Source organism: Echiichthys vipera (assembly GCF_963691815.1).
Source record: "Echiichthys vipera genome assembly, chromosome: 18".
Classification (NCBI taxonomy): domain Eukaryota; kingdom Metazoa; phylum Chordata; class Actinopteri; order Perciformes; family Trachinidae; genus Echiichthys; species Echiichthys vipera.
The window spans coordinates 12,033,098-12,059,569 of NC_139843.1; the positions used below are offsets into that span (position 1 = coordinate 12,033,098).

General features: G+C 39.4%; 1 protein-coding gene across 1 annotated transcript in view; it reads left to right on the plus strand.

Moving 5' to 3' along the window:
- Positions 1-26,472, plus strand: part of nrg3b (neuregulin 3b) — a 193,747-nt gene that overhangs the window by 68,791 nt on the left and 98,484 nt on the right. The window contains exon 2 of the mRNA XM_083932403.1: positions 25,525-25,660. Within this exon, the coding sequence (XP_083788529.1) occupies positions 25,525-25,660 (136 nt within the window). The remainder of the gene's footprint in view (positions 1-25,524; positions 25,661-26,472) is intronic.

Here is a 26,472-nt window from a genome sequence, read left to right on the forward strand (position 1 = left end):
TTTAATTGTGATTTTCGGGAAGCATGTATCTAAGTCTTCTGTGCAAACGGTTTTCCATGTGTAAATGCTCTTCTCTTGAATACAACGTGTTATAGTTCACAGCTGATCAGTTAGAAAATAACCACCCAGCTCATGGATTACAGTTTTTACAAATCTGAATTAAGGTTTTGAATTAGAACGTTGATCATTTTCGTACTAAACATGACGACAAAAAAACAACCCAAAAACAAACAAAACAAAACAAAACACTGTAGGTGAAAAAGTACCAGCAGAGAGTAAACAGAGTTTTCGAACGTGTAATTGGGATCCTCTGGATAATGAGGTAGAGGGCTGGTATGGAAGTTTCAAAGACTACATTTAATTTGAAATTCACAACAAATGCAGTGTTAATAATGCCTGTTTATTTATAGTTTAATACGTCAACAAGTTAGCTGAGCTGTACCAAACTGTACTGTGTGGTTTTAGCACTTCATACAGCAAGTAACATTTCATTTGGCCAAATGACAATGGCATTAGATTATAAGTTTGCTTTCCCGTGCAGGGTGATAGTAAACCATTTATGGTAATATGCTTGGTCGGTTCATGAGTGGCCAGCTCTGATAAAGCACTGTGTCTAATTAACACGCTGACAGCAGCACTGTCTGGGCAATCACACACTTCCAGTTTATTAAAGTGGTTAAGGAAGTCACTCTGGCCCTTGGGGGACTGGTACAGTAATTTCCCCCCTGCAAGCCAGATGATACGCCCAAAGATGAGGCAAACCAAGTGTGACTGTCTCTCCCTCTCACTTTCCTTCTCTCATCTCTTCTTTATTCTCTTCTTTTTCTCTGCCTTGCTCTCCATGCCTCTCTTGCACATCAATATCTTTCCTCCCCCTACCCCGTTTTTCATCTCCCCTCCTCACGCTCTGTGCGAGTCGGAAATGTAATATCACATGCAATTTTTTTTTCTCCCTCCAATGGGGTCTAAAAATAACTCCCACAGCAGGAGATGCTGACTTTTGCTTCCCACACCGCTTTAGTGTAAACAACGAGACATTCTGATTGGTCAAGACAGGCTTCTGATAGCAGCACAGGAGAGCTGGGCTTGATTGGTGTCTAGTTGGCAGCAGTAAATGGCAAGAGCACAACACAGAAACACTTTGAAGCCCCAGGCAATAATAAGCATGATAGATGATCTAGTTATTGTATTTACTACTTGAACTGTAATACGTAATACAAGCCCGGCTCTTTCAGTTTTACGTTAAATGCTGCTTGGTTCCTGTTAATTGTTGTTGACCTTTTTTTCCACCTGAAATAAATCAGTTTATGAGATTGGGCACCCTTTGCCAAATATCTGGATGCGCATTAAAGTAAGAGATGCATGCATTTGCTGTTTTTTGTAGTGACGCATTAAAGGAAAATCTTTTTAGATATTATGAAACTCATGAAGATAAATGTTATACAAAGTCCAGACATCGGTGCATAAAATACTCAGGTGAACATCCTTTTTAGCTGCAACTGGGGGAGCAGTGTTGGACCTTACTGCTTGTTGCTGAAGACTGGATATCAACTGGCCTAATTATGTGCAATGGGGAATTCAAACAGCATCCGAGGTGAAATAGATACATCTCTGTTTCCTGCCAGCAGTCCCTTTGTAGAGACCAGCGTTTGTTTTTTGTTTTTTTAAATGAAGTGGTTGAAGCACAACACCACCGGAGCCCAGGGACTAAAACATATCTGTTTTAAAGGAAATCCAATTCAAGAAAAGAACGAAAAAAAATGTTATCTTCACTATAGCCACCATAATCTTGGCACAATGCATCATTTTTCTTATGTAAAACTTATAGTTGCTCTGAGGCATCAATGAAATTGTTTTTGCAATATGTATAGTATGTGATAGGACTGCCTTTGGCTAAAATTATAGCTTTCCAAATTTCAGTATTTTTCCACAAGCAGGGCACTAAAGGGAAATACCCAGATTTGGCTCACTGTTACCCTTTCTGCTATCACATATGTGCACTCCTTTCAAAGATTGGGCATTCAGCTTGTGTTGTGCTTTGCTTTTCGTGCACTACTCTATGTTGACAAAGCATGTTAATGTTTTTACAGGCAAGAAATGTCTCGCTGGGATAGTTAAAGGCTGTTGTTGTTGTCCTTTCCTTTCTCCTGCTCTGATATATAGCCGTAGAGACCTTTGGGCAGTTTTAGCACTCCTCTAACTGATCAAAGGTCAACACTTGGCAGGGTAGTGACACTGACCTTAGGCATGTGTGTCGTGTGAGGTGGCGAAGTCTAAGGCCTTCTGACATGAGCCATAGTGACTCAGTCAGGCTTTAACCCTCAGTGCGCGCTGACTAAACAGTGTCATGTACTTTTTGCTTACCTAGCATTCAAAATGTTCACATCAGTGTGCAGCTCTTGGGCTTTTCTTTTTCTTTTTTTTTCTCCAGTGAGCGCGACTTGGGAATCAGTAAGGTCAGGTTGGACACGGTTCAGAGAATCTCATGATTATTTATGTTTAAGCAGCCTAAGGATGGAAAGTGCCACAAGCAAATGGCAAAGTATGAAGTCACTGTAAGGATGTGTTCAGTGTGCTGGAGACACACTGATGGCTGAGGCTGTGGCTCAGTAATAGAGTGGGTCGTCCTCCATTCGAGAGATCGGCGGTTTGATCCCCAGCTTCCCCAGTCCACATATCAAAATGACCTTGGGCAATACACTGAACCAAGAATTGCTCCCCGTGCTGCACATAGATGTGTAAATGGTGTGAACGGTTAGATTAGATGGTATGCTGATGTCCACTGCCATCTGTGTGAATGGGCAAATGTGACAAGTAGTGTGAAAGCATACATTTTGATGATCAACTAATCGGTTTGAGTATTTTTTTCCAGAAAGTAAGTCCTATTTCTCTTTCGGAACTGTGAATATTTTCTGGTTTTGTTACTCCAATATGTTAAACAAAACGAAATATATTTAAGGACAAGATATTTGAGGATGTCATCTTGGGCTTTTGGAAACACTGATCGACATTTCTCACCATTTTAGGACTGAATTGAGAAAATAATTGTCAATGAAAACAATCTTAGTTAAAGCCCTACCATTAAAAATAAAGTTGGAGATATATAAGCTAAGCGTAGTATATACTGTAGACTGGATACATAGGAAAGGTTGTTAGTTTTCACCCTGTCCAAAGGTTTAAAATATCATTCGACCTTTGCCTCTGAATTTATTAAATATATCGTGTTTGTTTCCAAAGACTAAAAAAACACTAGTTGTTATAGTGAGGCGTATGTGCCAGACCATTTCTTGGCCAGACGCAGTAACTTCCATCCCTATTAAATTGCAACTTGTAGTTTTTACCATTTTGCAGTGTTTTATTACAGTATCTTCTTCCACCTCTATTAACTCATTTCCAAGAGGATACCCTGTGCTGTGGATAAACTGTAGGATAAGGCTCATTTGTTCACCTTGTTTCATCTTGTTTCCTAGCAAAGCTTTAGGAATAGATTAACAGTTTTAATAGATCTTTTTTGTACCCACAGCCCAGTAGGTTACAACAAACAAATAATTTGAATGGATCTGACTTTATGCAGCTGTTATTGATCCACTAAGTTTAGCCCTACTCTTGATTCTGCGGATCTGCTCGAGGCATCCTTAATTCTTTAAATGCATCTCCCTCAGACATTGACACAACTATTTACACAAACACTATTTACACACAGTATCACAGTATATATTTTTTGATATAATTCCTTCCTCAATTTACCTGCAAATTTTAAAAGCAGAATATCAATGTTACCCAGCTGTGCCAAAGATCTAATTAAGCTTTTATTTTCTGCTCTTCCTCTAAAGGTTAGACTTATCAAAACAGTAATGATGATTGGAGGGAAAATTAATTACCATCATGCTTTTGTATATATGGTGAAGTAACACATAGCTTTTAAAGAAAACGACAACCAACCAATTGGCTCCCTGCTATTTGAATAATGCATATGTTAGGGAACTCCTGTGATGACATGATAAAACTCTGTTTTAAGTGGCTTCAGTTGTACAAATCTGACTAAGGCGACAACCATGACTATGTCTGCAGTCAGTTGTCATGTTAATCTTTAATTAAGTATCGTTTTGCTTTTAATGTGAATATGTGGTATCTCTTTTGTAGCAAATGGATGTGTCTGTATGCCTTTTGTTCGCCAAGGATCAGAAGCTATTATCATACATTTTGTACAAGTAAATATGTGTGAAAAGGGGATTCACGCTGTTGCAGGCTATTTCCCTCTACCCCAGTGGTAATCAGTCAATGCACAAAACAAGTCATTGTGATTGTAATAGCTTCCAACCTTGGTATTGTAATGTTGTGTACAACATGCCCTCTTGACACCTCATCCCAAAGGTCTTTTCCAATCCAAGGAGATCCAATTCGTCTTGGGGAAATGCAAATGCGTAGGACATGTTAATGTCTGCTGAAATACACAGGCAGAGGATTGGAGGCCTGTGCTGTCAAGTGTTGCCTCAGTCAACAACCACAACCAGACCAAGTAAACAAGTAGAATCCTGTTACAGCCTGACTTTTCTTCCACCAGCCCTCCCCCTTGAGGCTGTCGTTTTCTACCCGTCCCCCTGGAATGGTGGTTACATTGAATGAAGAGGCACGACTACCTCTCCCAAACACAGGAGAGGGAAGCCTCCTTCATGCCTCATTGACTTTGTTTTCTCAGGCTAATTCTTCCTTTCTCCTCGCCGCCCGCCTCCCAAAAAACACACACAGACACACACACACACACACACACACACACACACACACACACGCACAGACTCATCCCATTTATCTCCCACCCTCCCCTTTCCACGCCTCACCATTTTGATGGTGATTTTGACACGCAGGCTGTCATGCAGCAGTTCCCTGGGAGGTAGCGATTAACAGAACTGTCGCCATATGGAGTGAGATCAGCCGTCAGAAGAACCCTACTTAATTGGCTCAGGGAGAAAAAATACTTCCGTAACAGGGCTGAGAAAGGGAAGGGAGAAAGTGTTGAGGGTGGACACCCTGGTCTCTGCATCAGCAAATATTAAATGCCCATTAAAACACTTGCACAGGATTCATTAGTGATGAGAGACTAAATGTATCATAAAACCCAAAGGAAGACTGGGCATATCTACCACTGTGCAGCTGATGAAAAGAATAATTCCATCTTTGCACCCAAAGAGAAACTGTGTAAGAGAATGGAAACATCAGGCAGTTGTGTGTCGTGATAAGCAACACAGACGGCTAAGAAAGAACAATTTATCAAATGAATGCAAGAAATACTCACATTTGATGAAGCCATTGTCATGTCTGCAACTAATATTGAAATGGACTTGAAGTCTGAGCCAGGGGTTTACATTGCTGACGGCCTAATTATATGGATTGTCTGCAGTAGAGCGTAGCCTATCAGCTCTGGGGAGAAATTAATTCTGGTACAGGGGAAGAGAGAGAGAGGGGCAAGCTACAGTCAGCTTCACTGCTGTGTGAATTGATGGCTGCAGAGGGTATGGCTGGTGTGTGTGCGTGTGTGTGTGTGTCCACAGGGTTCTGGTTCACTTAAAGCTTCATGCAGCCTTACTGACGGGTGTATTCTTTGTGATTTAGAAACAGTGTGCAGCTCTGACAGATATGTGTTGAATTACAGCAACAGCCATAAGAAAGCTGTAAGTGATATTACCCTGATTCACTGCTGCTCCTGCACTTTTTTGTGTACATTCTTCTAGCTCAACAGTTCACATTAGCCCTGTTTATTTTAAAACCAGTTAGTGATTTAAGAGTGACACCTTTGTTAGGGTTGTAGTGTTTAAGATCTTAATCTAGTTAATTGTCTGTTAAGTTACAATCTATCAAAGAGTGAGTTAAAGCAATGGTGATCGAGCATATGACCTACTAATGAAAGTGCTTGTATTTGCTGCTTTCCTGAAAAATACAATCTGAGTGTCTGTGGAGACTCTCCTGCGCTAAAATCAAATGTTCATTACAGTTAGTGACGGTTTTTACATCGTTCCCCCTCTCTCTTCGAACCTAATTTCAGTGTGGAGCATTTGAAGGCATCACGCTGCATTGTGCAGGTGAGCGCTGCCAATCTACTGACGTCATACAGTCGACTCCGATAGTTGAGGTCCCCGAGTCGCGCCTGCAATAACAACTTACTGCCAAAGTGGCTGCTAGAAACAACGCATCTCAATTCTTTCCCATCAGAACTTTAAAATAGCATTTAAGTGTAGACAAGTAAAGGAAGTGACCATATTTAGACAGCAAGTGAAAGACTGGAGATCAGACATGGGGTTTAGATAACTGATGATTTTGTTGACATTTTTTATGTTATCCCAGAGGCATCTAGCAATAGAATCTGTCATGTAAACCTCAACACCATCACTACTGTCTAGCCAATAATGCGTTAAGCATAAAACTGTTGATGCAGAAATGCAAAATGGTAATTCTTTTTATCAACCACTTCTGTGTGTGATGATGACAACTATTTTCACCTACGGGTTTAACATCCCCTGACATTTTTGCTTGCACTATTTGGTCAGCCCCGTTCTTCATAAGTCTAACCTTATATGTCACATACAGTATTTGCTGTAGGGCTTATCAGGTTGCACCCTCACAATCTTTTATTAGCTCTCTTATGTGGAGCAAATAAAGCAGGGTATGAGCTAAAGTCTTATACGAGTAGGACATTGCCATTTTGCTGACGTTGGCTGCAGACAATGTTTTTTTACACCCTGCATTTCAAGTAGGACTTAGCTCAACTAAATTCGTGAAATTATGGCTTTATTTGAAAAAACGTTTGATTCTCCTCTGCTATTAATTATAGCATAGAAGATAATTTATCATCCCCAAAGCAATTTAGGTCAAAAGCAACTGGACTGGTTATTTGTCTATGAAGACATTTCACCTCTCATCCAAGAGGCTTCATCAGTTCATGAACGCAACTGAGAAATAACCAAGTCCAGTTGCTTTTGACTGAAATTGCTTTGGGGATAACGATGACCTGGACAAATGAGAACATTCACAGACTAATTTATTATCGTGTGAGTAACAGCATACCGAGTGGAGGGTTACGAGGACATGACACAAAGGTTGTTAAAATTTCAACCGAGTCAAGAATGATGAAAGTAAAATGTCAGCCTCAGTTGCAACTCATCTGTTGTGAATTGTAAGGGAAATCTTAGGTCTGTCCTTTAATTAAATGTCTTCAGCCAACATCAAAATGATACATGAATGATACTTTAAAGTTGGTGTGTCCACGCTGTGCCAACATACATGAAACATTTCAGTCTCAGCTCTCTTTAAACAGTATATTTCTTCTGGGTTCAACAAGAGAAGAAAACAATGTCTGCAATCAAAATGCGCCCAAAATTGGAAAGATGTGTTCATGCGAGTCAAAGAGACTTTTGAGTTTTGAGGCCGCAGATGCCTTACAGATAACTGGTCTGCAAAAAATCCTGAATAAGGTTAGCGGAAGCATCTTGCTTTAGTATCCTTTTAATTTGGAGATGTTTGGGTTGGAACCGCTCCACAGCTGTCAACACAAATGAATACTCAGTATGCACTGTAATGTATCTTGAATGCTGGCTCTATCGTGCTCAAACATAGCTAGACTGCTTTCTGAATACCTCTTTCCAATGCCCAACCTTCCTTTACAGTTCTTTCCGCTCCTATAGGCTGCGAGTCAATTCAATATGGTTCACAACTGTAAAGAACAGCGATTGACAGACTCTAGTGTTATATACACACTGAAAGACCTCAGCCCCCCCCCCCCCCCCCCCTCTGTCTTATAGTGCTCCCATGTTATCGGTCCAGTCAGTCCGATCTGTTTGTTATTTATGTGCACCATCACCTCTTTCTCATGCTTTATGGTGACAGGTGTCAGTGGCTTTGTTAGAAATCCTCTACTAGCTCCTCTGTCTTACTTATGCCTCACTGCGGATGGCTGTCATAGTTGGCAGCATTGGTTGGCACTAAGAGAATGTTTTTCAGAGCGACACGGACAGCATTAAATGAATGCACTGATTTTTTTTCTATTCACTGTATTTTCCACAGTATAGTATGTGAAGGGATATGCTTTTACTGCTTCTGTCAAAGGGCTGGGTATAAGGTAGCGACCGAAATTACCCAGTACCTAGTAGTATCAAAACTTCTGCAGCCAAACAATACGTAATAATGACTTTGTATTGTTTTGCTTGCAGCCAATCACAAAAGCTTTCTTTGATTTAATGTGCAGCAACTACCCATACAGTATGTCAGGGTGTCGACATGCCACAAACATATCCAAGTGTATATGTATGCTTCATGGCTGTGGCGTCTAAAAAAATACATGCATAATATGCGGAATCATTGTTTTAATAAAAGTACTAATATCGGTATTGCTTTAAGGGTATGGATATTGGTCCTGGTATCATCATTTACAACAATACCCAGTCCTAATATGTCACAATCTGTTAAAAGGAAAGAAGACCAATGTATGTGAGCACAAAAGCCAGAACAGCTTATGTTTATACTTTTTTCCTACTGTCTTTCTATTTAGACTAATTATATTACTGCTATAGATAATCATAAAAGAGTCACTATGTAGGGTTACACCATTTAAAATAAACTAAAACTATCAGGATCACAATAAACAAAAGCAACCAATCTTTTTATCATGTGCTTGTGGTCAAAGAGTCTGTGGTGCAGGATTACTGATTCAAGCACTGCAACACCCAGTGTGTCCATCAGCAGACATCTGTCATGTCAAAGTAAGATTCTAATTCCCTGCCCGCTTACTAAATGTAAATCCTGTTCACTCTGCCTTGTACACTGACAATTTCAAGACTGAAAAACTATCCAATCAAGAGATGGACCACTAAAGTATGAGGATCAACATCCACCTACACTTGTTAACTGATCTGTATCTTCACTAACCCCTGGCTAATCTGCCAGGCCAAAGCAGTCAGCCTAGGAGAAATAAACTTCAGCCATAGCCAACTTGTTTTTGACATTCAATTTTATCCTCCCAGGATGAACACCCATCATCAGTAGAGATCCAGTAATAAAAAAAACATCATTGGCATCTTTGAAAGCTATTGCAGAATGTTGGACCCAGCCAGTGTACACCCATACCTATTATGTGAACACAGTTTGGTTGTTCTTGACCTTTTCATCTACTGGAAAATAATAAACATAACCAGCTGCGGTTGACAGAAGTTCCCAATTTTTATGAAAACCATAGACTATAATTTAGACTGCAGGTGGATTGGGGGTGTCACAGCAGTGCGGTTGTCCTGTCAAAAAGCCATCTTAACCATTGACTTAAAATAAACAGCAATTTTGACAGCTTATTTACAGTAGCTCTATTTTTGAATGGCTCTTTTTTCCATGACATTGCTTTTTGTTCTGGAGGCACATAGGAAAGATCAGTGTGCTGCCACTTTATGTTGCATTGAGCGCGGTCACGTCAGCTGCTACTGTGGTATAACCGGATTAAGGTATGCTGCACAATTTGTCATTTTCTAAGCACTGCTGCCTTCCTATTTGTCAATAGTGACAATGTGAGATTGCCATTTTCAGCCTGAGCATTAGCTTCAATAATGTGGGGTTCACCTTATTGTTGCAACACTATCAACAGAATATTATTTGGTTGAATTCAATTAGTTTTTTAAATGATGTACTAAAACTTGGGGTTTGTAATTTTCTAATTTATATTCTATTTTTCCCTTTTGTGTATCTTACTTTTTATATATCGTATAAAATAGAAGCCACAGATGCAACCTACTTTTCTACTTATTAAAGGTCCGATATGCTCATTTTCATGCGTATACATGTTTTTGGATTTTTTAACAGAACGTGTTTACATGCTTTAATGTTAAAAAAAAACAACCTTATTGTATAACTGTATTAACCCTCTGTCTGTAACGCTCTGCTTTATGTGCAATGTTGTACGCCTGTTACAACACAAAGATAATATGGCAATACAGTCGACTAATTTTGTGATATAAATGGCACCATGATTTCTTTCTTGTGTGAAAATAAATGCTTGAATCACAATATGTAAATGATAAATTATGGCACTGATAAAGCATTTTTTATTTATTTCTTACGTGGTCATGGTTTAAGGTGACTGTGAATGTCGGCAACACTTTTGCATGCATGGATTCATCCTCAGCCACTTTGCACTAAAGCCTTGTTTGTTTGCTATTCAAAGCGCTTTATCTCGTGCTTCAGCTTGGGAGTTTTGTGTTCTAAGCTTTGAGGCAACCTGCGGTGTCTTCTACCCCTAATGTGCCAAATTCAACAGCAGCAAACAAAAACTAAAAACACTGAGAAATAACAGCCTTTAACAGCGTCCAATTCTCTACCTTTGTTTCCTCAAGAGAACGTATTTTTGTAATTTTCAGACAAACATACAGTCGGTAAAAATATATTTGCCTGTATCATTCATTGAGTGTGACACATCAAGCAGAGGCAACTTTGTTGTGTTGAGGAATGAGGGGACTGTATTGTATTCATTCCCAAATGGCTCTGAGCAAAACTGCTTTGATTAATATGTCTGTTAGGGAATGCTATGCACCGGAGAGAACCACTTTCTGAAAACACAACCATCATTCATACACAACATCTTTGGCCGTCAGGTTTAATGTTTTCATACGTCCTCTGATGGAGGCCATAGAGGAGTATGGAGAAGAATATTTTGGGGGGAGCAATATGTTTTACAGGGATTTTAACAGCTCCTACAGCATATGACAGGTGAAATAATCACCATTAATCACTTTCTGCTCTCATGCTGAGGACTTGCATTAAAATTTAATCCCTATTCTGAAGCCATCCAATTAAAAGACTACATTGTTATGTCATGTATGGTGAAATTATTGAAAAAGTAATAAATGTAGAAAAAGCTTACTGAGCTCGTGCGTGTGGGTCTCCTGCAGTCGTGCGTCACAGCTGAGGTCAAAATGTTCCTACAGTCACCACACTTCCCTCTGCTTAGTCCTCAACAAGTACATCTCTCTCTCTTTCTCTCCCACACACACGCACGCACGCACACACAACTACACACACACATAAACACACACACACGCACGCACACCAAACGCACGCACGCACGCACATACGCACGCACGCACACACACACACACACACACACACACACACACACACACACACACACACACACACACACACACAGATGAACATAGCAGGTGGTGAGGTGTTAAACAGGCCATGATTTGGCTAGAATTAGATGGCAGACTCTCCCTGAAGGCCAAGGGAGGGCTAAACAGGATTTCACTGATCCAGCATCAGGGCCAACACTGCCAGTCCCAATGCATTGTCAGTGCCAGACCGGCATTTCTATGCACTTGGAGATACCCCACAGTTCGTGTTTGGCAGCACTGCATGAGGGTAAAGCCTGTAGGTCCATGTCTACCAATAAAGCTTGCGACTTTACCTTAATACCCGTTATACTTTTTGTTCTTTGCTAAATCTGTCTGAAGTTGTCACATTATCAGTGTTCCCTCCTTTCTGTCAAGTATTACTGAAGATGAGCTCGATCACAAGAAAGGCCAAGCCACAAAATGTCCTTTGATTCTGCATGTGTCACCGTGATTGGATCAGAGCTGTGTCTTTTTGCTGTGAGTGAATAGTCTGAAAGGCATATAATCCTTTTCCTACCGCTCCGTTGAAAGCAGCAGGCATTTGCAGGTGTTTGTGTAGCTGCCTGTTTCTACCTACGTTTATGGGGCGAATTTGCTGGGACTGTTTGTGTGTGTATGTGTGTGTGTGTGTGAGAGGGAGCTACCTCCAAGATATGGATGGCTGTATTGAGCGGCATGGGGTGGCAGGGGAAATCTGCCTTGTTTAACGGAAAGCCAAACTCATCAGGGCTTTGCTTTGTCCACGAGACGCATAGTTAGTGGGATTTATAATTGGGATTAACCGCTGTCCCCTGGTGTGTTTTTCAAAGCTAACTATCATTAATGTAATCCAATTAGTACATTCATTGTGTTTACAGATTTGTCTCTAAATGACTCATTGCAGGTGTACTTTATTTATTAAGCCAAATAGATAAATTTGATACAGTGTATCCCATATTCCTGGCTCAGATTAGTGTTTATCTTTTACCTGTGTATATCCAGCTCTTTCATTTTGAGGCCCAGACTACACATACAAATTTTTGTATATGTAGGGGTGAAGATTATTTAAAACTTTGCTGTTGGGTCTATGTAAATCATTAATTTGTCATAGAGTGTGGTCTATACCTACTCTGTAAAGTGTCCTGAGATAACTTTTGTTATGATTTGGCACTGTAAATAAAATTGAATTGAATTGTTGTCTAGACAGCAGTTTTTGGTTCGTAATGTTATCGTCTTTGTGAGCGTCACAAAAATGGTGCTAGTTCTAATCTTGTATACCCACATTGGTATCAATAAAATCTTAACAAATTCCATCCCTAGCTATCAGCTATTAAATAATAGTCAGAATCCCTTTTTCTTTTAAGTAGACCACAGCAGTATCCTAATCACTTTAAACACGATCTTTGGACATCTGGGATTGAGCAGCAGCTTGTGCTGTCACTTTGTGAAACTCTAACATTAACTCATTTTAGTTCACCAGTTCAAGGGAAAGTAAGAGCTGTAAACAGATGTTTTTGTGATTAAAAGGTCAGAAAGAGTGCCCCAACACCAACTGACATAATGAAAATATATCAGGACAGGTGTGCCTTGTCCAGTGCCCTGTTTTCGACCTGTAGTTGAGCAGTGGATGGCACAAAAACCTGACCAAACTTGACATCAAAATTACAATGCACGGCTGGATTGCCAGTGGCACACCCTGTACTGCAGCTCTCCTTCCACTGTAGCACACATCAAATCACCCCAATAATAAAGAAACAAACTAAAAAGAAAACTCACTTAAAAAATTAAACTTTGGAACGCACCCATTCATCTGCCTGAAATACACAACCAAATATTTTCAAGTCACGGTTTATATGTCAGATACAGTGCAAGGCAGGGCTAGCTAAGACCATATTTCCCTCCTTGAAAATCTGGAGAAGGACTGTGCTTGTTTTTCATATCAATAGAATCATCCTTTTAGATGGTGTAGGGGCTAATCACATCTTCCTTCCAGTAAGCCTAAGTCCTAAACCCCACCTCAGTCAATTTTTACACCGGCTCCCCTAATCCCTCTCCCTTTGATGTTTCCTGCTGTTTGTATAAAATCAATAAAATATACAACAGAGAAAATACTATCCCCTACCTTCATCTTGGCTACTTTCAGCAGACCAAAGCCAACGAAAAGAAACTAGCTGCCATCCTACTGATCTCAGGAGTCAGGAAAAGAGTAAATTGTATCAGTGGGTGTTGAGACCGTCCCCCCTGCTATGCTCATGTATGCCCTCGATAGCTCCATATGCCAAGAGAGCTGCCAAGGGAGCAGACAGGAGAGCTCAGTGACTGCCAATCTGCAGATGCAGGAGCCGTCCGCTCATGCATATTAAACCCGCACCACCTGCTCGTCGTACATCACACCCTGCATTCTTGGTCCCAGGAATTTTAATCAACTGCTCTGACAGGAAGCTGCTCTCTGCTCTGCGTAGGTGAATTGCTCAACTCCTCTCCTCTTACTCCTGTTAAAGCTAGGACGGTGATTCATGTTGATGTTGCATCCCTGCAACATCCTGGAATTCCCTTGCGGAAAGGGAAGAGTGGCAGGGAAGGTTCAGAATATGCCGATGAGGTAGAGGAGAAAATAAAAGAATGCTCTGCCTTTAAAATCCGAAGATCTCCAATGACGTTCGATTGTTTTTCTTGTCAAAGCTCCCACGCTTTGCATACCAGCCATCCTCTCTTGTTGTTCACTCAGGTATGAATGATTGCCCCCATCTTGTTGGATTACCAAATAAAAAAGAGAGACAGAAGCAGAAAGAAAAACAAAGATAATTTGAGATCAAAATGATTTCTAGATCATTATTGGATACAGTACGTTTGAGGCAAATTAGGCTCTCCCGCACCCCATCCTTTCATTACTATTTCATCTGTTTGCATGTGCAAAGCCACGTCTAAACACAAAGTGCTGCATAAGACAGTATTTTGAGTCATTTCCAATTCAGATATGTTTATCGTGCACAAAGAAGCAGCTTGGTAAATACTAATGGAAGGAAAACCCCAAAAAATCCACAGTTAAGTATTTTAACACAGCCGTGCGGTGATCATAGCACTGATAACACAGCTTCTCAACTCATCAGCATAAAGAATGAAGACACAATTAGATACTTCTCCGACTGCACCTTCAGTCTCTCTGCCAGTTTGTGCTGGCGCAGCATAATCCTAGAACCCCCAGAATTAAATTTTTATGCCATCTTTTTAAATATAGTCTTAAATAAATAAAATAAAAAGGCAGATGGAGACAGGCACTGCCAAGGCAGGACCAAGTGTGGCAACAGTTAGATGCACATTAACAGTCAAGCCAAATATGCCATGTTTGATAAATGGTTTGTTAGCATTGTTAAAAATAACAAAAGACTTTTCATGGAAATTAATCAAATATTCTGATGGACACATGCTGTGCACGTTCAAACAGCCGCAGACACACAGATTACAGATCATTATTATATCTGTAAATGACTAAGTTAAAGCTAATTATGTTGGAGTTATTTAAGTGGTAGTTGAATATACATTTTTATTAGTCAGTCTAGAATAGATTACATGTTTAGGGCTGTATCTGCCTAATCTTTTCTTAAGAATAATCCAGTAAATGCAGTACATATGTTTAGATATTTATAGATATTGTGTGTTCTGTCAAAATGTCTAAATATATCTCATAAAGACTGCACTCAATTTCTATGTCCGTCTCTTCACAATTTCTCTTGACTACTTAAATATACATATGGCAAATTCAAATATATTTCTCCGGTTGGTTATTCTGTTATTTCCTTTGGTATTTTTCTTTTTCAGTAAGAAATAGATATAATAGCATAAATATGGTAGAGGCACTCATCCCATTCATAACAGCTCAAGTGAGTGAATGAATGTATGTTCATGGCTGCACTGACATCTACACCACAGTGACACACACACATGCTGCCCTAACATAGATCATCTCCAGTAACAAAGCTATCGTTTCAAAAATTAAAATCTCCACCACCGATGTTTTAAACATGGGCACTGATTTCAATATTTGAATTTTCATTATTATTATGCAGTGGGTTTCACTTTCCATCTTATGTTAGGGATTCTGTGTATTCTTTTTTCATCTCATTCTTTCTTTTTCATCATTTTTTTCTATTTTACATAAATCATAGTATTCCATCCCTATTTTTATTCCTTATTTTACATTGATTCCCTGTTTTTATGCTCATTATATGTCATGTAATATCCTTATCGTAAAGACATTGCTGCATTTCTTATATGAAAGATTCTATACAAATAGTTATTATTCTTTTTTTTTTTATCATCAGAAATCTGTCATAACATAAAGAAATGTGGCCAAAACGTTAAGAATAATAGGCAGCACATACAGCATAGTGTTTCTTTCATTTCAGAGATCATAGCAGCATCATTTTTCCACTCCTGGTGGCATATTATGATAATTACACCACAAATTGCAATCAATGAATCAGGATAAATTGTCTGTCTAGTTCCATATTACTGCGTATGGGTTGCGAAGACAAATTAGCAGAGGAGAAATTGCTTCAAATAATACTGTTCTGTGTTTGAGCATTCTTATAAACCTCATTACAGATTCCACTTAAATAGGAAGTCAATAACATCTGACAGATTACATTCTGACCTTGATAGCCAAGAAACTGCTGCAGGTCGAAAAAAAGTGGAGCCACTGCTGCCTCTTGTCACTGTGCACACTATTATAATGCACATCGGATGTCGGTTGGCATTGTGGTTCCGTTACCATGACTGACTCAGAGAAATGTGCTACTGAGGAGGCAAATTATCCTTTGAAAGCCCTCAAGACATCTTCAGAAAAACACATAGCCAGAGCTCTCGGTACTGATAATAACCTGACAATGTGAGTCATGAAAACTTCATAGAAATTCAATCAATCTCACGTATACCTCTGTGTTTTCCATATATCCCACAGGATACTTTTGTAATACTTTGTTTTTGCCTTTATAGGTCCAAGGTCTATCAAGTATGATATTATTACTCACATCTATACAATAACAGGGGCAATAACGTAATAAATAAAATGATGTTCATGATTAAATGATGTTCATTTCCAATGTGAATCCAATGTTCCAATGAAAGCTTTAAGGTTTTTTTCCCCTCCTGCTTCCCTCTTAACTGTAGTGCTATTTATCAGTCTAGATTGTTTTGGTGTGAGTCTCCCAGTGTTGGCAATGTCCGCCATAGAGATGGCTAACTTCTCCCCAATATAATGGCTCTCGGCTTGTAGTGCTCAAAGTGCATAAAAAAACCCTCAACAGTAATGTCTCTTTCCAGAAATCATGACCCAGATACTCAAGATAATCTACAGACCTGGTTGTGAGCAGTTTCATGTAGGAACTATTTTCTTTCTACCCAACTATACCCAGCAAACTTATCACTGCACAGAAGGAAGCATACTCATGGATGAAAGGTTTGTGCAGCACAAGGTGTAAACATTAAGGGCATCCTCTACTCTGAAAATCCAGATGCATCGCTGGTAAATTTCAATTTGCTCTGCATGGGCCTCTGGGCACGAACCATTGGAGCTCATGTCAGAAAATTCCAAATCACCAATCAATTCATACTTTCTGGGTGGGCGTAACGGGATGAAGACGTGAAGACAAAATGCTACCGAATAGAACACATTGGGAAAAGGTCGGAAAGGTCTATCACTCATTCACTGGATTCCCAGGCTAGGTCCTCCTCTACTGAGTTGTGATGTTAGTACTGGGTAGGTATAAACTAACTTCCTCGAGCCAGCAATGGCCCACCATGCAGGACTTCTGTGCGGTGACACGTGTGGTGGGTGTGGTTCAGTAAACTCTTGAAAGCAGATATCTCCAACCAAGACAATATGGATTGCTAAATAGTACTAGGTAAGAGGAAAAATGTGTTTTTTGGGACAAACTGTCTCTTTCGCGTTTGCTTCTGTCAGCTCCACCCAAAATTACATTGTCTCTCCTATGTGAGTCCCAGCTCCCCTGATGTTTGCACAGCCACTTCTGTTGGTATGCTGGTTGTCTCTGACAGTGCAGACATATGGCTCCAGCAGAGCTATATCCCACATCAGACAACAAGAAAGCTGATGCTTTTAGTAGAGAGCAATGCATGTGATTTGGACTTCCAGTGCAGTCTCTTGGCTGCGAAACATTTGCACTATGTTTCGTGGGTTGTGATCTGGAACTGCAGCAGTTTACTTGTTGTGTGAACAGTGGTCTTCAAAACTTTAATCAAGATCCAGCTGACACAGGGTCAGGGGATAATGTAGATAATTAAAACTTTTCATTAGTTGAATTGTACCCTTAAGGTTTAATTCAATGTTTGATGTCTTCGGGGGTTTTCTTTATTAACCTTCTGTTTGCGCCTGTCATTGTGAACACACTCCAAACTCTTTTTATTTTGTCTAATAATAGTGTTGTTAGATAAAGACTAGACTTACTGTAAAGGGATCTTAGTGACCAATAAGAAAAAACATTTTAAAAACAACATTCTCATAGGTAGAAAAAAATGTCCCTAACTAGAGCAGGCATGTATGGTATGTACAGTATGTCACAGCTTGGTGCTTTAAGGTTGTACTAGAAAGAAGAACGACTAGAGTATCTGTGACAAATGTCCCATTCAATACCTATCACTGGACTGTCATGGCAACCAAGGCCATGTGCTCTTTAACCCTGCTTACAGGGAGCGACTGCCACCTTCAACCAACAGTCTCACAGGTCAACTGCTATTTGTTTATGTCATGTCAGGGACAGAGGCAGACCCAAGGCGTGTCTTCTTGAAGATCTGTGTGTGTGTGTATGTGTGTGTGTGTGTGTGTGTGTGTGTGTGTGTGTGTGTGTGTGTGTGTGTGTGTGTGTGTGTGTGTGTGTGTGTGTGTGTGTGTCTGTGTGTGTGTGTGTGTGTGTTTGTGTGTGCGTGCGTGTGTGTGTGTGTGTGTGTGTGTGTGTGTGTGTGTGTGTGTCTGTGTGTGTGTGTGTGTGTGCGTGTGTGTGACAGACAAATGTCACTGCAGGTTTCTACATATTGACTATGACTCTTCAAAAGTATTGGATATTCAAGGCTTGAATAAGTCTTATTTCTTCTCTTCTTCTTTGTACATGGCTTTTTCTTTCAAGGTCCTTTGTTCATGTTCAGTAGCTCAATATATTTTTTTCTGTTTATATATTCATGTATGCTGTTCATGCAACTGGTAGGTTTTTGTAAAGCTGCAAAAAACAGTAAATAGCACTTTCACTATGTGTTGAGCAATAGTTGGAATAAAAAGATGCTACCCGAGTGTCTCACAGTGCTTGAAATTAACAAATAAAATTTACTTTGACATCACTTTATTTACACTAGCTTTTAAGCAAGATTATTCTATACTTAATACCTTGAGTTGGCAACCTTTTTGATATAGAGAGCCATTTTTACATTTACTTGTTAATCAGTGTGCCATATCAATATCTACTCAGCCCGCTCTTGCAGCGTTATTTTCCCCCCGCCGGCTTTCACGACTGTGGATGTTGAAAAGGTACTAATGTACAAACGAAAGCCTCGTAAAGCTATATGAAGCATTTTTTTTTAATTTTCTGAGCCCACTAGTATTTGAGCAGTTTGCCTTTAAACCAAATGCGCCATCAAGTGGCTTCATAAAATAAAGAAAATGCTTCATGCAGCTTCATTTCAGTTGAAAAAAGTCAGTCAAACAAATAAATAACAAGCGCTGCCCCTGCCAATAACTGTGAAAGAGTAATTTGGCATGTGGATGAAAAAGTATTTCCCCAAACATTTCTTGCATATTAGTGTGCCCTTAGTTAAGCTGCCACGGTCCAAGGTCGCTGACACCTGCTATATAGTATTTACAACATCTGTTTTAGAGACAATGGTGAAGCAAAAGTTGTCTGACTTTGGAGTGAAACGCAGGTGAACCTGAATAAAAAACAAAAAGGACATTTGTAAATTTAATATCACATTTTCATTATCAGGCTGATATATAACTGCTTAGGTACTTAAAATATACTGTAAGATGGCTAAAAGTGGCAACCATATTTTCAACCAAAAGCTGATTTCTGATTGCCTGTCTGACAGCTTATGTTTTAAAGAAAGTGTTGATCTCTGTTGTGACGGATGGCTTTGTAAGGGCAAATGCGTTGTCCATACCTACTGCACTGTATATTTATTATTGAATATGGTTCTGTCCAAAAAGCAACAGTGCATGATGGGTAAGCAATCAGCAGGCTCTCTCAGGACTTTGCCTTTATGTAGTAAGGCCCTCTTTGATGTGTGCTGCAGTAAACATAGGCAGTTCTCTCCCGACCACAGTCTCCTGGGGGATAAGGCTCAGCACAAGAACACTAATGAGCACATTAGAAGGAAGCCATAGAAGGAAAATGCTACAGTTGTAAATGGAATTGTCTCTTGTGTTGTCTGTGCCAATGATGCACTGTCTACAGTAAGTGCATGTGTACAGACTATATACAGAATATGGAGACCTTCATAGGACAATTACATTCAGATTTGAATTGAGGCTGCAATAAACTGTAATATAATCACTGTTTTCAGTTGCACTCCAATGTTTGCATTTTTGAGCTAATAAGTACAAGAGGGACTGTGAAACCGAGGTAACCTATGACAATAACATTAAAAAAATGGAGAATTCCCCATTTATTCAATTTAGGATGACCACAGGTCATAAAGAAGTGACGTGTAACAATCCCACCTTCCTGAAAACAGTCTTAGAGCCTCTTCCGTGGCTATGTCAATATATGTCTGTGTAAAAAGAGATGCTTGTTTTATGGATTTGTGTCTTGTTAAAATGGTATCCTGTGGTTTAAAAAGGAGTTTGTTACATACCACCTAAATATCAAAGCGTATAAATATCTGTTTACCACAAACGTCCAGAGAACCTTGCTGCACTGTGCAGCATATCTGACTTTTAGTTCACTTTGATTGGCTGCATGCATGCAATGCTGTATGCATTCAGAGAGAAGAACATGTAGCAATGTCATTTACCTTTTTACTGTAATACAAAACTGACATGTCGAAGCCATGTTTCCATTTACGTATTTATATGCTCATTTTGAAGTATCACACTAGAAAAGCTGTATAATGTCAAAATTCCATAAAACTCCCTCAGTTTCACAAAAAACTTTTTACGCTCGCTTGAGGTGGTTTTTTTCCTTTGTTGAAAAATAGTTGATGTGTGAAATGGGATATGGAAATGCTTTTGCCGAATAAGTTCTGAGGTAGCATTTAACTCACATAAGAGAACAGCTGCTTCCACTGTTGGCGTCTTCTTAGTTATTCCCATAATGCGTTTTCGTCTCCAGACAGCATGAAACATGGCCAGTTCTAGCTGACATGAATAAACAATTAAAATCTACCATATTGAAACCAATCCTTGAATACCTCTTTCCATTTATCACTACTATATGGGTTGGATGGCCAAGGCGGTTGTTTTTTTTTTTTTCTAGTTAGCAACATTTACCTTTTCTGATTTGTTTAATGGCTGATTACAGTCATGCATAACCTATAGCATAACCCTGTAGTCTAGTTATTTGCTTAAAACCAGTTGATGGAATACACACTTAATTTGCATTTCATTTTTGGAAACATTTCAAAAGTTTGTTTTGAAATCACTTGAGAATTGAATGGAAACATGAGTCCCATTTAGCTTCATGTGATAATGACCAGTTCCTGTAATGTGAACATACTTTCAGCTTTATTTCAAAATTTCACGTTTGCTTCTGTTGTGTATGTCTTGTAACTTTTCGTGTTACAATAACATACTTATAGCATTACATGCCATTTACATAGTACCTTTCCAAATGAAATAAACTATATATTTATTTTAAGGTGTTGGAATTTTTGAAGATCTTGATTCAGAGCAATTCAACAGTAGTGACTGGGAAGGAGTTCTAGCCTTTTCCTAATCCTCTGATCTCTGATCTCTCAAGCATCATCTGAATCTGTGATCCCCGCCAGTAGATTCCTTGAAAGTTACCAAGGGAATTGGCAGTCTGGATTGCCTTGTGCAACAGGGAGAGTGAGAGACGTGAAAATGATTTCAAAGAGTGCAGGATGAATCACACTCCCACTGCAGCTGCCATTTATTAGCACAGTTTCCTCCATGTTTTATTTTTCACAGCTACCTAAGAGCCAGAGTTTCATAGAGTTTGCTAGAGGCTTGCATTACAAGGGTTGTGTTTTATAAAAGCCCTCATTAAAAAAGTTGATAAATTAACCTAATGGCAACTTGTGGGTTTGTCATAATTATCCGTGACACCGCATCTTAATAATACCTAAGAGCAAGCGACACATCATTTATCAGCTATTACCTCAATAATGGATTTGAAGGTATTTTTTTAATCAAAAATGATATGTCATCACTACTGGTTTGATATTAAAAAAGTGCAAAAATCTGTCATGTGTTGAAAAAAATAGTTTTAATTGGTTTGACTGCTTGGATCTAGTACAGGGTTCACACTTGGGTCAGTTCCTTAATAGTCAATAAATGAAAACAGACAAAACCCAAAAATGCATATTAACACCAGAATGCTTTGACACGTTCAAAGAAGCTGTCTAATTGCTTTATTAACATGCTGTTAGTCTGATTGAGAATAACTAAAATGGAAGGAGTCTTGGTCGGCCTGTCTTTGTAAACATATGTTTGTATATCTATGCTCCTAAGTTAAAAAAAAAAAAAAAAGGAGCGCATAAAAAACTTATTTTAATCAAATAATGTTTTTTCCTTAGTAAAGGGATATAGGAAGACATTTACAAGCATACTAATATATTTTTGAACACAATAGGTTTTTGTTTATTCTCTGCTTTTAAACTGTATTTATTTCACAGTCATGTAATGATTTATACTTTAAACTGTTTTAAACTATAAGGTTCAAGGTTGATTTCAAAATACATAAGAAAATAAATGTTACACTATTCGTTCAGAGAACCACATTGTGTTTGGCACCTGCCCTTTGTGCTACAGTAACAGCAAAAAGACAACCAATTAAAAGAAAGCAGGGTTCATTGGCTAGTACGTGTTGCCTTCATTGGTTGGGCATGATTGGGCAGGGATAGGGTAAGGGTATAGGTAAGGGTACACAGTAGTAAGTCAATCAGAGGTAGAGTAGGGCAGGTCATGCCCTCGTTATCCTAGGAAAAGACCAGAGATGTTACATTGCAGCAAACCCATTTAAAACAAAAATCAGTAATGTAATTTCCAGAATGCTTTTGTTCCAGGAGAAAACGAAGTGTGAAGTTTTAAGTTGTTTGGATGAGCAATTCTTGAGAATGCTGTGAGCATCAATACCGGAGGCCAAGCAATCGACCTGTTCTGAGCAGGCACGTTTTGGACGGGCAATGCACTAGTTTTGAAGAACGTAGCATTTCAACAGGATCCTGTTTGACAGGTGCTTGTTCAAAAGTGCCCGAGTTGTGCTTGCTGTGCTGCAGATTTTTTACCATTTCTTGCCTGTCACAGTGATGAAACGGGAACCCATAAGAAATTGACAGCCTGTATAGCTCAAGGCCAAACATATCCGAGGATGGCTTGTTTCTTGATGTGGCCAACAGGGCTAAAAGAGTGGAGCTAATCCTTTAAGACCAATAAGTTTTTTTTGCAGATTTTGAGAGGTAATCAGTATAGGCTGTTTGTAGACCATGCTCTTGGTGAAGAAAAGTAGAGCCTTTATTTTGTAGAATGACAAGTGAGGGAGTTTTTTTTTTTATTGTATTTAATGAAATAGAGAGCTGAATTCTGTGCATTTACTTCAAGTTTTACAGGTCAAAAGATTTATTGGGTACTAGTATAGATGCAATGTTAAAAACCCCTGGGATTTTCAAAAATCAGCTATACTAGAAATCCTTTTTACATTGAAAGAATTCTTAATATGCTTAGTATGTTTAATTTAAGACCACTCATGTCAGCCTCTCGCTCTCCGGGTGTGAAACTGGTGCATTCACTGTGGGAAAAAAAGTCAATGTACAAAAGGTGCTGCTGTAATGAGCCTTGGAGGAGTTGTTTGGGAGCTTTGTCCCTTGTGAAAGAAATATATGGACACTTCATACATCATCATTGATTCCCAAAGTGCTGTGTCATAGGTACCACAGTGACCTTGTGTAGTTTACATCATACCCCTCTGCTCTGTCTACAATACGTGACAAATGAGATGATTGCACTTGAACCACATTTTACACAGAAAAGAATATACAGCAAAAGCTTTCTTCACTGTTTCTTTGATATAAGATAGGTGACAAATGGAAAAAAAATTAGTTTTGAAGCGTTTTAGCACAGACAGGATTACTTGCGACGCAGGTACTAAAAGGGTGTTTGGTATCTGCCTGACCTTGGCTTTTGTTATGTAAATATATCAATGGTTAGGCTTACAGCACTAAATCAATTTCCTCTTTTGTCACAAAAGCTCTGCCTCATGTGCTTCGACCTAAACCACTGACCTAACATCACGGCCTTTGTCTTTTTATATCAAATGTGCTATTTTTCACATGTGGTCACTGCTGCTTTCTGAATAATAGATGCAAGGGACTTTAAACGCCAAGATACTTATTACCAGGGACAAGCTTACCACAGGGGGATATGTTGTGTTCTATTTTCTAATATTAAAGATGTGTCTTGGAATAGATAACCTTTTGAACATTACACAATGGGAATTTGTGGAATTAATAATACAAGATTTAATGTGTGTATTTTAAAGCCTAGAAAATGGGAGAGTCAACCTGGGTTTATAACCTACTTTTATATGCATCACACTCTTGGGACTGTTGCATAAAAGCTGATCCAGAAATATTCTTGCTACTGTAGGAATCAAAAACCATCGACCAATGCAGAATGTAAATGTATTGCCTTTCATTTCTTTCTGAAAAGAAAATCATCCCCCTACATAGACATATAAAGAAAAAAGAGACCCTAAATGCATCTGAAGATATTGTATGAGCCACTACAACAAGTGGTTTGAATGATGGCTTCCAAAGTTTTCAGTCTTGGTTGGTCCACATATTTCTTTTTGTGCTCCCTCTGATCTCACATCATCTCCTGGGCCTTACATAGAGAGCCCCCGGATTTATCGATCAATGGCCATAAACAAAACGTAGATTGAACTGGACATGGACACATGGGCACAACAAACAGATTACCCACTTTTTATTCCTCCACTGGCGATTGGTCACTAGAGTCTCGGCAGAAAAAGGCCATTGGCCAGCACAAAGCAGTTTGTGTAACAGATGTGGCAGGCTCACATGAAAGGATGATAGAAATAGATACAGAATTACAAGTAGAAGAATATGGGATGTGAGTGTGCATGTGTGTGCATTAAAACAATGAGTTTATGTGCGCAGAATAAATGGATGAAAGTAGAATCAGATGTGTAATCCAATTGTATTGGCAAGGTGTCGAGCGTAATACCAGTCAATCCAATTTTCAATGCTTGGCTACATGATGGAGTGAAAGAGCTTCTGAGTGATAATTTCTTTGTAATTGTATATACAACGTATATATATATATGTGTGTGTGTGTGTGTGTGTGTGCGCGACACATGTGTCTGCTTGTGCATGAGTAAATATTTACATACACTAGCATATGGTTCCACATGCTCGCTCACAATATTTATACGTTGCTGTGGCCACATACCTGACAGCTGTGCATATTTCACAGGGTGGAGAACCCTGCATTGCAGTGCTTGTGCATGGCAGCCATGGTCTTTATGTTAGCGACTCAGGGTCAGACTAGAGGAGGAGCATTAAAGCTACATCACCAAGCCCATCTCTCTCTGGTCTGCCTCTGTGTAATGTAGCATAATATCATCTCACTTCTTCACAGCTGCATTTTTGTGTTTTCCAACTGTGTTTACTAAAGCAGCAGACCAGGAAATGCACAAAGGAATTGTGGTTAAACTGCTTCATTTGAAACAAATAGCAAAAGAGACACCAGGAGTGCAGTACAAAAACAACAAACACCTCAAAAGCAGCGCAATACTGATAAAGTAATAATATTACAGCATGTCATTGCAGTCAATAACGTGTGTTACACCATTACTTTCACTGTTGCATCAGGGCAAAGTCAGAAAACTTCCATCCAAAAAATGCTAATTCTGTAGTCAGTAATGAAGAAAGTAGTTTCCTCAGGCTATCCTGCCTTTAGCCAAATGAGTGTCAGAATCAACACAAGTCTCTGCCAGTCTGAGGAGAGTGGTCATTTCAATACAAAAATAGGAGGAAATACGTATCTTTTTGAACCATGAAGTGCAAAGGCACTTCACAGAAATGGTAGAGATGTGAAATGATAAAAGTTGAAAGAATGAGAGAAATGCACTCTTTTTTTGCATTTTATTTTCCAACAGTAACTAAATCCTTCCTCTCCGTTTTCTTCTGTCTATAGCAGCGGTCCCGACACTACCAAGTCTGCGTTCAGAGGTCTTCAAGCCATGCGTGGAAGACAAGGACCTGGCCTTTTGCCTAAATGAGGGCGAGTGTTCCATCATTGAAACTGTGGCAGGGGTTCACAGACACTGCAGGTGAGTGTGTGTCTGTGTGCGTGTGTGCGTGCGTGCGTGTGTGCGTGCGTGCGTGCGTGCCTGTCTGTCTGTGTGTGTGTGTGTGTGTGTGTGTGTGTGTGTGTGTGTGTGTGTGTGTGTGTGTGTGTGTGTGTGTGTCTGTGTGTCTGTGTGTCTGTGCATGTGTGTGTGTGTGTGTGTGTGTGTCTGTGTGTGTGAGGCATTTGGTTTCTTTCTCAGCATTGACGTTTCCTCTCTTTGTCCTTCCCCTTCAAATCACTAACCTTGGGGTCATTTTCATTCTAGCTGCTTTCAGTCTGACAGACTGTGCTGTTAGAGTGATGAAATACGGGACAATTGTTGTGCAAATGTACCTACAGTAAAATTATATAACTGATGGATCAGAGAAGCAGCTTATGCTCCCGATCCACACAAACAAATGGTGACCCAAGTAAGAAGGACACAACTTTTAATTGTGATAGCAGTCTTATTTCTTTGGTATGAGATGCATTTTGATGGTGGGTATAAAGAAGGGACTCTTGCAGGAGCATTCTTTGATCTCTCAATTTCCACTCCTTTTATTTTTTCCTTTAGTTTCTACTCAGGCAGTCATTCACACCCCGAACAGAATAAATAGAGGTAACTCCTTTATATATACCCCTGGTGGATTTCGATACAATTAATATGGCAGGCATAACTAAAATGTTGTCAATTACCTAGATTAACTTAATTGAAGGCACAAATCCAATCTTTATTAATGTCTTTGACAACCTATTTGCCAACCTATTTGCCAAGCCATTACAATTTATCTGCCAGCTGGTTTTGTTTTTTTC